The 13,218-nt window shown below is 34.0% G+C and overlaps 1 protein-coding gene across 2 annotated transcripts in view; it reads right to left on the bottom strand.

The window, feature by feature from the left end:
* Positions 1-13,218, bottom strand: part of SLC17A9 (solute carrier family 17 member 9) — a 45,587-nt gene that overhangs the window by 25,372 nt on the left and 6,997 nt on the right. For both annotated transcript variants that reach the window (XM_074288812.1, XM_074288814.1), the window contains exons 2-4: positions 9,395-9,592; positions 8,457-8,596; positions 1,604-1,703 (exon numbers count right to left, since the gene is read on the bottom strand). In XM_074288812.1, coding sequence (XP_074144913.1) covers positions 1,604-1,703; positions 8,457-8,596; positions 9,395-9,592 — 438 coding nt within the window. The remainder of the gene's footprint in view (positions 1-1,603; positions 1,704-8,456; positions 8,597-9,394; positions 9,593-13,218) is intronic.

Genomic DNA, 13,218 nt, shown 5'->3' with positions numbered 1-13,218 from the left:
AGAAAAATCTGATGTAATCTTAAATTGCATTAAGAAAAACATAGCTTTTAGGAATAAAAAGAAGTAATAGTATTGAAGAAGGGACCCCAAAACTCTAAAACTCCTTGAAGGAGAAAATCTTCAACTCTGCTTCAGTGAAGGACCCATACGGGAGGAAACAAAACAAAGTTTCATTCTGTTATCTAGATGGGTTGGTTCAGTCCTGAGCAAAAGAATTCCAACCCTATTCAATTAAAGAAACTCATTCAATTCTATTCAAATTCTAGCTCAAGCTGACACCTAGCTTGTTGATGAGCCAACTTGGGCTGTCCTAGCCCCCCCTAAGGCCCAATATAATAGCTTCCTTCTTTTGCAAATGGACTTCAGCAGCTCACTCAGCTGCCAGGACTTTCTGTCCACTGAGAACTTCATTCTCAGTGCAATATTTTGGGGAGAGGATCCTTTGTTGAATGTAGGATATACTACAATTCAGTGAGTTCCTTTTTCAGTTTTCAAATTCTGTAAAACCTAGAATCTAAAATGCTGAATCTGGAAAATATCTCAGCATCCAAAACCTTTTTTGACATATAAGAAAACTCAAGCCCAGAGATAGAAAATTCAAGAATTGTTCAAGGTGAATTAATCACAGCACTCACAATAGAACTCATGTCCCCCAATTCCCAAATCACCTTGGTGCTATCTCAGTTTCTAATTCAAACACAAGAAAAATCTCAAGCTAAAAGAAAAAATTCCAATTATTAGCCAAAGGTCTATTCAATCAACATCAAATACAACAAAAATTTAACACAGCAAAAAATCCTGTAGTTTTCTTATAATACATTCCTTTTGTTTCTTCAGAACAAAGTATCTTAAGAAGCAAAATGATGCTTAAATGACCTCCCCACCCACCAATCTATCTTTGTATATTTGACCCTTAGTATGGTTAATGGGGGTTTGCTTGTGCCTAGCAGAAGGCAGAGGCTGGGACATTATAAACAAATTAAACCCTTACCTAGAAACCATGTGAAGCCTGTGTTTCTGTCTATCTTCTATGCCCTATGGTCCTGCTGTCTCATCTATGTCACAACACCTGCAGTCCAAAATTACATCAGGACAACTATTGAGGGAATTGTTAAAGGAAAGAGGAAGCAGGGGAATCTCTCTCCGCACAGATAAAAAAGAGACATATGAAAAGCAATGGTCTCTCCTCCACACCAATTGCTAACCCCAAACCCCCATACCCCCAAGCCCTCCAAACACCCAGAGAGGGAAATGTGCATAAAGAAACAGCATTTCAAAGGGCAGGAACAGTGTCAGGAACAAGTCTCTGTTCATCTCCTGGAGCAATTGCCCCAGGCTTCCACATCTAGAAATGATGCCCTCCAGGATATCTGTCATCCAGATATCCAGATGTGCCCTGTGTTGAAGTCCTTTGTTGCCACAAACAGTTCCTGATATTTCTTCCCATGTATCATTTTTAGGAGGCTGAATTGTTTGTGGCTCAAACACAAAAGCAGCTGGCTCAGTTTGAGGAACATGACATGATGACATGAGTTCATCCTTCTTTTTTTCCTTTTGCCCTCCCTTTTAACCCCAATATCATTACTGTGCAAGTAGAACATACCCAAACTGGGAACCTGCACCCACAGTGCTATAGGTGAATGCTCGCTCATTCTCTCGGACTTTCTGAGACAATAGGCTCGTCAAAGCAGGGAAATAAACCCCTGGAACAAAAAACAAACAAACAAACAAACAAAAAACAGACTAATCAGACCAAAAGAAAAGACTAATGCCTTCCCAAATCATTCATTTTTTCACTCACTTATTCAACAAATATACATATTCACTTAAGGTGGCTACATGAATTTCTTGGAGGGCCCCTGGGTGGATTTAATCAGCTCCCCACTCCCCTCATCATTGTCATTACCACCACCACGATTAAAATTTACATACCACAGACACAATATCTGTACAATAAACCTGTAAAGTAAGTATTATTATGCCTATTTTACAGATGAGGGAACTGAGTCTCAAAGTAGTTAAAAAAACTTGCCAGTGGCCACAAAGCCAGCATGTTGTAGAAGATTCCAATAAAAATCTTTTTTGATTTCCTGTTCTGAGAAAAGTAGAGAAAATTCATGGAGATCAGAAGAATCTTTAGCACCTGGAAACACAATCTCTAACCTTAAGGTGTTGTGAACTTCAAATGACTATAAAGCTATCAGGAAAGTCACAGAAGTATTGTGAATGAATACTGTTCTGCGTCCCTCTCCAGTCTCTAGTGAGACTTGCAAAAATGTAGGGATAATTCTTTTTATATTGCAAAATGTTATACATGTTAAGAGAGTGTTACCTTAGTTACCAGAATGTTTGATAATAACTCCTTATAAGAAGTGAAGTCAAGATAGGAGAGGAAAGGCAGGGATTCACCTGAATTCTCCCAAATTTCCCTCCAACTATTAAGATAAACAAAAAAATCCTGGAGAGGCAAAGTCAACAAAAGGATGAAGTGAAATAATTTTCCAGCCAAAGACAGCTTAGAAAGTTGGCAAGAAAAGTCTCTCTCACAGGGATGAGAGTGGAATGCAATCTAGCCAAGGCTGCATTCAGGAAGCCAGCATCAGTCCCTGGGAATTTGTGCATTTTTGGCTTCCCAAGCTCTCAGCTCACAGATTTTAAGAGGGATGGACAACTAATCAAAAGGAGATGATAGGGAACCTTCTGCTGGCACTGGAAGCAGGACTCTGTTGTACTGTCCATATATGGTTCCAGATTACAGTTTCAGGCCAAGGAAAAACATAAGTAGGAGCAGGGACCCTGGCCATAGATCCAGGGTGCAAGTGAATGCTTGTGGTCACTCAAACCAGAATACAGGCCAGAAAAGTAGTAACCACACCTCTCCTTAGATCATACCAGCTTGAAAGAACCAAAAATTTAAGAGACTTGTAGAAGTAACTCTAATAATAGCTCAGAACAGTGACCTATCTACTCTGGCAGCAGATCACAAATTTAACTTAAAAGTTAAAACAAAGAATAAATTATAAGTCAAAAAAATAAATTTAAAAAAAAATGAGCAAATCACATCCACACAAAAAAAGAACCTGAATACAAAAACTTATTATGGTGACAAGGAAGATCAAAACACAAATTATGAAGAAGACAAGGAAATCAAAATAGCTTCATGCAAAGCTTTGAAGAAAAATGTGAATTGGTCTCAGGCTAAAAAAAGAATTCCAAGAAGATTTCAAAAAAGGATTTTAAAAATCAAATAAGAATCAGAGGAAAAAATTGAGAAAAGAAATGAGAATGATGCAAAATAATAATTAACCATTTGGCAAAGGAGTTACACACACTAAAAATAATAATAATAATAATAATAATAATAATAATAATAATAATAAGGAAATAACACTTTAAAAAACAAAATAGGCCAAGTTTAAAAAAAAAAAGTACAAAAATTCATTGAAGAAAAGAATTTAAAAAACAATACTGGCCAAATAGAAGAGGAATAGCTCACTGAAAAAAATAATTCCTTAAAAATTAGAAATGGGTGAGTGAAAACTAATGATTCAAAAAGTAATAAAACAAATTCAAAGAACGGAAAAATAGAAGAAAATGGAAATTCGATGAAATAAAGGACATTTAAGCATTCCTGATGAAAAGACAAAGAGCTGAATAGAAAACCTGATTTCCAAATATAAGACTCAAGTATAAAAAGATAAACAGGAAAGAGAAATAAGTGGTTAAATAGGTTTAAACATTTATATTCCTATATAAAAAAACTATACTTGTAAATCTTTATTATCATTAGAGTAGATAAATCAAAAATACCTAGACAGAGGGTATATGTATGGGTTAACTATGATGAGGCAATACCACAAATAAATATTAAGGGGTGAGGAAGAATGGTACAATAGGAGAGAAGGGAATGGAGAGACAGAATGAGGTAAAATACTACATAAAGTAGGCATAAAAGAGCTCTTACAGTAGAAAGGCAAAATGGGAGGAAGAGTTCAGGGAGGGCAACACTTGAACCTTAATAAACTCAGAATTGGTTCAAAGAAAGAAAAACATACACCCTCAGTTAGGTATAAAAATCTATCTTATGTAGGAAGAAAAATGGGGAAGAAGACTAATCGAAGGGGAGATAGATTAAGGAAGGTCAGAAATAAAACAATTTTGAGGAGAGAGAAGGAGGGTAAAATGATAGAGAGAAGGATAAATGGGGAAAAGTAGAATGAAGAGAAATAATAGTTACTAATCATAACTATGAATATGATAAACTTACCCATAAAAAAGTGAATAGTAGAGTAACTTAAAAACCAGAATCTTGCAATATGTTGTTTATATGAAATACACTTGAAGTAGAAAGAGTGCAAAGGCAAGGGGCTAAAGTAGAATCTATTATTCTTCAGCTGACATAAAAAACCAAACCAAAACAAACCAAAACAAAACAAAACAAAAAACCGGGTAGCAATAATGATGTCAGACAAAGCAAAAACAAAAATGGATCTAATTAAGAGATAAGCAAGGAAACTACATTGTGATAAAAGATATCATAAACAATGAAGTATTAGCAAAACTAAATATATGTGCACCAAATATGATACAGCACCCAAAATCTTAAAAGAAAAGTTAAGTGAGCTATAGGAGGAAATAAGATTGTAAAACTATGCTAGTGGGGGACCTCACCTTTTCCTCTCTTAGAACTGGATAAATCTAAACAAAAATTAAGAAAGAAGTTAAGGAGAGGAATAAAGTTTCAGAAAGTTGAGATATGATAAACCTTTTGAGAAAATAAATGGGAATAAAAAGAAAATTTTTTCAGTGCTACATGGTACTCACTCAAAAACTGACCATATAATATTAGGACATAAAAACCCCACAACCAAATGAAGAACTTTTTCATGTCAAATTGCTATAAAAATTACAATTAATAAAGGACCATGGAAATACATATTTGAAAATTAATTGGAAACTAAAAAATCTAATTCTAAAGATTGAGTGAATCAAAGAACAAATTATAAGAAGAATAATTTCATTAAAGATAATGACAACAATGAGGCAAAATATCAAGATTAATGGGATGCAGCCAAAGCACTACATAAAGGAAAATTTCTATTGCTAAGCCCTAACAATAAAAATAGAGAATGATGTATGAATCAGATCAATGAATTGAACATGAACTTAAAAAAAAAAAACTAGACAAAGAAAAAATTTAAAATCCTTAAACACTAAATTTGAAATCTTGAAAATCTAAAAAGATTAATTGAAAATAACAAAAAACTGAATAGACTAATAAAATCAATTATTTTATGAAAAAATACATAAATCACTGTTTAAAGTAAAGAAGATAATCAAATTACAAGTATCAAAAATGAAGAGAGTGAATTTATCACCAATGAAGATGGAATTAAAGCAATTATTAAAAGCCATTCTGTCCAATTATATGCTAAAATATGATCATGTAAGTGAAATGGATGAATATTTACAAAAATATAAACTGCTCAGATTAACAGAAGAGGAAAAAGAATACCTAAATAACCTGTCTTCGAAAAAGAAATTGAACCAGTGATCAATGATATCCCTATGGAAAAAATCTGGAGAATCAAATGGATCCACAGGTCAATTCTACCAATCATTTAAAAAACAATCAATTCTAATCCTATATAAACCAATCAAAAAAATGCCAAAGAAAGGTCCTACAAAATGCCTTTTATGACACAAATATCATGTTGATACCTAAGTCAGAAATTCTAGCTAGAGCAATAAGAGAAGGAAAAAAAAAAAATTAATTAGAATAGGCAATGAAAAAAGACAAAATTGGGGCAGCTAGGTGGCGCAGTGGATAGAACACCAGCCTTGAATTCAGGAGGACCCAAGTTCAAATCTGATCTCATACACTTAAGACTTCCTAGCTGTGTGACCCTGGAGCAAGTCACTTAACTCCAGCCTCAGGAAAAAAAAAAAGAAAAGAAAAAAAAAAGAAAAAAAGTTATCACTCTTTTACAGACTACATGATGATATGCCTAGGGAATCTACTTTAAAATTAATTGAAAATAATTGATAAATAAACAAATTGCAGGATTTAAAATCAACTCACATAAATCATCGACATTTCTATATATTACCAACAAATTTCAGAAGGAAGAAAAGAGAAATTTCATTTAAAATAACTGTAATATAAACACTTGACAATCTACTTGCCAAGACATACACAGAAGCTGTATGAACACAATTTCAAAATACTTTTCATACAAATAAAGCCAAATCTAAACACATAAAAAATATTAATTGCTCATAAGGAGGATGAGCCAATCCAATAAAAATGGCAATTCTACCTACATTAAGTTATTTTTTCAGTACCATACCAAACTACCCTCCCAAAATTTATTGAATCAGAAAAAAATAATATCAAAATTCAATTTTTGATTGATTCAAAATTGGAAGAACAAAAAGGTCAAGACTATCAAGGGAATTAATGCAGAGGAAATATGAAGGAAGGTAGTCTAGTTGTATTAGATCTTAAACAGTGTTACAAAAGGCTGTAATCATTAAAACAACCTAATACTAGATAAGAAATAGAATGGTGGATCAGTAGCATACTGATTACAAAACACAGTAATAAATGACAACAGTAATTTAGTGTTTGATAAAGCCAAAGATCCAAGGTTTCACTATAATAAAAACTATTGGGAAAACTAGAAACTAGTTCGACAGAAACTAGATCTAGACCAACATCTCATACTACATAGCAGGATAAAGTCAAAATGGGTATGTGATTGAGATGTGCAGGGTGATACCATTAGCAAATTAAAAGAGCTTAGAATAATTTACCTGTCAGATCTTTAGATAAGGAAAGAATTTATGACCAAATAAAAGTTAGGGAGCATTACAGGATATAAAATGGATAATTTTCATTACATTAAATTTAAAAAATTTTGCACAAACAAAATCAGTGCAGCCAAGATAAGAAGAAAACTAGGAGCAAAATTTTACAGCAAGTTTCTCTGATAAAGGCCTCATTTCTCAACTATGTAGAGAACTGAGTTGAATTTAAAAGAGCACAATCATTTCCAAATGATAGATGGTCAAAGAATATAAACAAGCAGTTTTTAAACAAAGAAATCAAAGCTATCTATAGTCATTTTTTTAAAAAGTCCTACCATTCATTATTAGAGAAATGTAAATTAAATCAACACTGAGTTATCATCTTACACTTATCAGATTAACAAATATGATAGAAAAGGAAAATGACAAATATTGGTAGGAATATGGGAAAGCTGAGACACTGAGGCATTAGTGGTGGAATTGTAAATATACCCAACCATTCTAGAGAACAATTTGGAACTGTGTCCAAGGAGCTATAAAATGATAAAAACCCTTTGATCCAGAAATACCACTGTCAGGTTTATATCCCCCCCAATTTTTTTTTTAAAAGGAAAGGAATCTATAAGTACAAAAATATTTATAGTAACTCTTTTTGTGGTGACAAAGAATTAGAAATTGAGGGGATATCTATCACTTGGGCAATGCTAAATGAGTTATGATTATGATTATGATGTAGAATTATTGTACTATAAGTGATGAACAGGATGTTTCCAGAAAAATCAGGAAACGGGGCACCTAAATGGTACAATGGATAGAGCATCAGCCCTGAAGTCAGTAGGTCCTGAGTTCAAGTCTGATCTCAAGAGACTTAATAATTCCTAGCTGTGTGATCCTGGCCAAGTCACTTAACCCCAATTGCCTCTTAAGGAAAAAAAAAAAGAAAAAAAAGAAAACCCAGGAAAGACTTACATGAACCAATGCAAAGTAAAGGGGGCAGAACCAAGAGAACACTGGGTATAGGAACAGCAATACAGTATTTTGATGGACTATGAATGATATCCATTCTTAGCAATACTAAGATAATTCCAAAGGATTTATGATGAAAAAAGTATTAGCCACCTGCAGAAAAAGAACTGATGGATTCTAAATGAAGATCAAAGCATACTTTTTTTTTCAGTTTATTTTTCTTGGATTTTTTTTTGAGGAGGGGAAGGAGTCTATTTTCTTTTATAGCATGACTAATAGAGAAATATGCTTTGCACACATATAACATATCAAACTGCTTATCTTCTTAATGAGGGAGGAAGACAGAAAAGTAGGAAGACAATTTGAAATCAATTTTTTAAATGTTAAAAATTATTTTTAATATAATTGGAAAATAAATACTTTTAAAAAGAAAATAGCAATTTCTTATATTTGGACAGTACTTCCTAATTTTCAAAGGCCTTTCTATGTATTTCCTCCTTTACTTACAGTACACATCCATTTCCCATTTATGTTCAGCAGCACAGAGTTTATTATGAAAAGAATAGATTGACAGGTTTGATAAAATCATATTCTTTGAGTTGTTTGGATCAAAGTTTATAAAGAAAGAAAAATAAGGAAAAAAACACAAAACAAAGAACAGCTGCCTTTTAAAGACCCACCTTGAAAGAACCCCATAAGTATTCGAGAGAGTGTCATAAAGACCAAATGTGCGCTGCTGATTTGGGAAAGCAATGGGGTAATAGCTGTGATGAAACCCCAGGCTGAGGCTGAAATCAAAATGACCTTGTCTCCTCCAATCCTAGAAGGGAGAGGAGATGGAATTTATATTAGAGGAGAGAAAGTATGGCAAAATCAAAGGAAAAGTAAGAAATAGAGAGAGATAATACTATCTCTTTTTTCCTCTCTTCTCTCAATCTCTCCTTTTTTTTTTTCTTTTCTCTCTCCCACTTCCTTTCTCTCCTTGCTATATCCCTTAACTCTCTTGGTTTTCTCTCTGGTGTGTCTGTCTGTCTGTCTGTCTCTCCCCCTCTAGGTGTGTGAGACTCTGTCTCTCTTTTTCACTCTCTTTTTCTTTCTCTCCTTTCTCTCCCCTCCACTTTCTTCCCCTTCTGTTGCTTTTCTCTTCCACTCTTGTCTTTCCCTTTCTTCCTATTCCTCTGCCTCTCTCCCTTTCCCCCCTCTTTTTTCTCTCTTTCTTGTTTTCTTCTTTCTTACTCTGTTCATGTGTCTTTCCCTAAAAAGGTCTAAGAAATTATTTTTGTTCCTTTAACCTATAATTTCTCTAAGTTATGATAGCCTCTTTTAATATATCTTTATTTGGATTCTTTTCTCTTTCATTACAATTTAAAAAGAAAATGTCTACTTTTTCTCTTAAAAAATTTTTCATGTCAAAACTTCCTTTTCTCTATTACATAATTCTCTTCTTTAACCTTTTTTTCCAATTTGATACATTAACCCAACTAAGGCAAAGCTCCAGATATCCCCATTCTCTAAAAAACATAGGGGAAACGGGTATTAGAGGGAAAGAGAACCAGGATGAGGGAAGTCATTTGATGACAAGCAATGGAACATCCAAAATGGGAAAAATTGAACTCACCGATCTCCAAGGTGGCCTCCCATGATCTGAGTTAGGCAGTAACCCCAGAAGAAGCTACTTAGCAGAATTCCAGATTGCTTCTTGTTCCATCCAAAATCTTCATTCATGGAGACAGCACAAATGGGCATGGTGACCCGGGCACAGTAAAGGAGACATGTCCCCAACAATAACATCACAGTCCAAAGCTGGCATTCAGGCCTAAGAGAAGCACCAAGAAAATAGAATCAGATTATTAGAAAATCCCACCCAATTAAAAACAACTTGAATTGTTTTTTCTTTGAAAAAGTAAAATATAAAAGATTAAAATCACCTGGTTTCCTTTTAACAAAATTAATGAGAGACAGCTAGGTGATGCAGGGGATAGAGCACCAGCCCTGAAGTTAAAAGGACCTGAGTTCAAATCTGCTCTCAGACACTTAACACTTCCAAGCTGTGTGACCTTGGGTAAGTCACTTAATTCAATTGCTCAGGAAAAAAAATTATATATATATATATATATATATATATATATATATATATATATATATATATATATATATATATGTTTAATTAAAAAAAAGATTCAAGAACCATCTTTGTGGTACATAAAAATAATAAAATTGGGATTATCTTTTAGCTTATGTTGTTTGAAAGGTTCTGTTGGCAGATAGAATTTCCTGAAACCTGATGTAACCTTTATCTTCAATCACAAGCAGAACAGGCCAACAGTGAAGATCAAGGTAAAGAATTAACAGGTCTTTATGCAAACTATTAAATACAACATTTAAAGAAACCCTTTGAGAAAGGAGAAACCCAAATTTACATGTTTGTAAGGTAAAAAAATGTATTGCAAATAAGATAGATATTATTTCTGGAACAACCATTCATTGGATTCTGCTAAACATCCAGAATTACACTTATTTACCATTTTAAGGAAAGAAGCCAGAAAAGACTACAGGAATTTACAGAAGCCAGGAAAACACAAAATTCTGGAAATCCATGAAGTAAAAAAGGTGGGGGAGGGGAGATAGAGAAAAAAGAGAAAGAGAGAAAAAAGAGAAAGAGAGGGAGAGAGACAGAGAGAGAGAGACATAGACAGATAGAGAGAGAGAGAGAGAGAGAGAGAGAGAGAGAGAGAGAGAGAGAGAGAGAGAGAGAGAGAGAGAGAGAGAATGAGGATATCCATGAAAAGAAAAGTAAAAGCCATAACTAGTTGTGGGGGCAGGAAGGGAAGGAGAGAAGGATTCATTGCTTATGAAAAAAGAAGGAATTGTTTAAGAAGATTGCAAAAGTTAGTCATATGAAACTCATATGATCTTTGAATGTTCAACTGGGAATCAAAAGGGAATTCCTAATAACCTAAAGGAACTTTGGTGAGAAAGAGGGTGAACTATCTGACAGAAAAAGGAGACATATCATAATAACTATATTACATTCTCAATTATCATCATGGTAGAAAGAGAATTTAAATAAGAGACCTGATTTTTCCAATAATGTACTATATAACATCAAATAACTGTTGTGTGTCTCAATTTATACAATGAGGATAGTAGAGTCTATCCTGCTTTAATCTTCCAGAGATTTTGTGAAAATTTGATATAATCATAGGTACATAGAATTTAGAGCTGGAAAGGACATAAGCAGCTAGAAAGGCAGTAGCACATAGTGGGTAGATAAAGATGCTGGACTTGAGAGGCAGGAAGACCATATTTAATACCAGCCATTGTGATGCCTGAACCTGAAAAGCCAAGGAGGATGGGATATATTGCTTTTTTGAAGCAATAGGAGCTGGTTCTGTTTCACCTTTGTATTGTAATCCCAACATCCAATTAGAGCTAGGAATATGAGGCTGCTTAGAAAACTGTTGAATTAATATATAATTGAGGGAGGGGGGAATGGTACTATTAGTCATATCTAACATAATCACCATCTCATTGAGTAAGGCTCAGCCTGAGGTGAGGTCTTAAAATTTAGCATTGAAAAAAAAACAAACAAACAAAACAAAACAAAAAAAACTTTAAGATAACTTTGCTGGTTAGCCCTTTTGTAGAGGCAAGCAATTGGAAACTGAATGGATACCCTTCATTGGGAAATGGCTGAATAAGTTATGGCATATGAATGTAATAGAATTATTATTGTTCTAAAGAAATGATGAGCAGGTCCTGATTTCGGAGAGGCCTGGGGAGATTTACATGAACTGATGCTAAGTGAAGTGAGCAGGACCAAGAGAACAAACACAGTAACAAAATTATGTGATGATTAACTGTGATGGACTTGGCTCTTTTCCACAATGAGATAATTCAAGGCAATTCCAATAGACTTGTTTTTTTGTTTTGCTTTGTTTGTTTTTTTTTTATTTCTCTGAGGCTGGGGTTAAGTGACTTGCCCAGGGTCACACAGCTAGGAAGGGTTAAGTGTCTGAGGCCAAATTTGAACTCGAGTCCTCCTGAATTCAAGGCTGATGCTCTATCCACTGCGCCACCTAGCTGCCCCCTATTCCAATAGACTTGTGATGGAAAGTGGCATCCTCATCCAGAGAGAGAACTATGGAGACTGAATGTGGATCAAAACATAATATTTTTTACCTATGTTGTTGTTGTTATTTGCTTGTTGTGTTTTCTTTTCCCCTTTTGATCTGTTTTTCTTTTACAGCATAAGGAATAGGAAAATGTGTTTAGAACTACTTGCACATGTTTAACCTATATCAGATTGTTTGCTGTCTTGAGAAGGGGGAAAGGGAGCAGAGAGGGAGAAAAATTTGGAACACAAGATTTTGGAAAGGGAAATGCTGAAAATTATCTTTGTATGTATTTGGAAAAAAGAAATACTATTTAAACTTTGCTGGTTACCATTTATAATTTTGCTAGTGCCCTACTTTTACAGATGAAGAAATAGCTGTTATTCTCATTTTACAGATGAGGAAACTGAGGCTCATAAAATTGAATGATTTGCCCATAATCATACAGATAGCAAGTATCTGAGGAAGAATTCAAATTCAGATCTTCCTGATTTCAAGACCAATATTTTATTCACTTTCCCAAAATATGTGTTTTTAAAAGGGATTACAGAATTATTGCATATGAACTGTGACCAATCTGTAATATACCTAATGTTCAAAGAAAGGAAAGTGATATTAATTAAATTTAACAAGCCAGCACATTATATACTTGGGGCTGAAAGAGAATTTAGAGGGCACTTAATTTAATCCACTCATTTTATCAGTTAGGGATCAGTATGGCATTGGGTAAACACTTAAGTGTCTATTATGTACCAGACCCTGCAGAAAGTCTCAAGGAGTTCACATTCTATTGGGAAAGAAATCATACAGTAAGTATTTACAAATAAGCTATGTACAAACTGGTGAAATTAATTTTGTATCTTTTTATTGACCCCATTTATAGTTAATTATTTTTTCCCCTATATCATGGCTCTTTATCTCTGAATTTACTTCAGAAATTCTGCTGGCCTGTAATGAGTTAAGTTTAGAAATTTAGTTCCCTTGACAACCACAGTTTTATTCTTGCCTCAAGGAAATCTCCTAAACCTGAGTGATAAGGATAGATACCAGGGAATCTGGCCATGAACAGAGTCTGGTTTGCTATCTAAAGAATCTAATCCATTACGTCTAATTTTACAAGTGAACTCAAACAATGAATTTAATCACAGGAGGGAAGGAGGGGGTTGTTGCTAGACTGTTCCCCATACTTCAGATATGTAACCAATCATGTAGTCTTTATCCCCATGATGCTGCCAACCCTGTAACAAATTGGATTATTCCTTCACCTATCCTGTTCTGTTTTTTATTCTATGCTTATTTAAAAAAAAAAAAAAGAGCTGTAAACTGA

The sequence above is a fragment of the Sminthopsis crassicaudata genome, chromosome 2 (genome assembly GCF_048593235.1).
Source record: "Sminthopsis crassicaudata isolate SCR6 chromosome 2, ASM4859323v1, whole genome shotgun sequence".
NCBI classification, from domain to species: Eukaryota; Metazoa; Chordata; class Mammalia; order Dasyuromorphia; family Dasyuridae; genus Sminthopsis; species Sminthopsis crassicaudata.
This window is presented reverse-complemented; position numbering and strand designations above follow the sequence as displayed.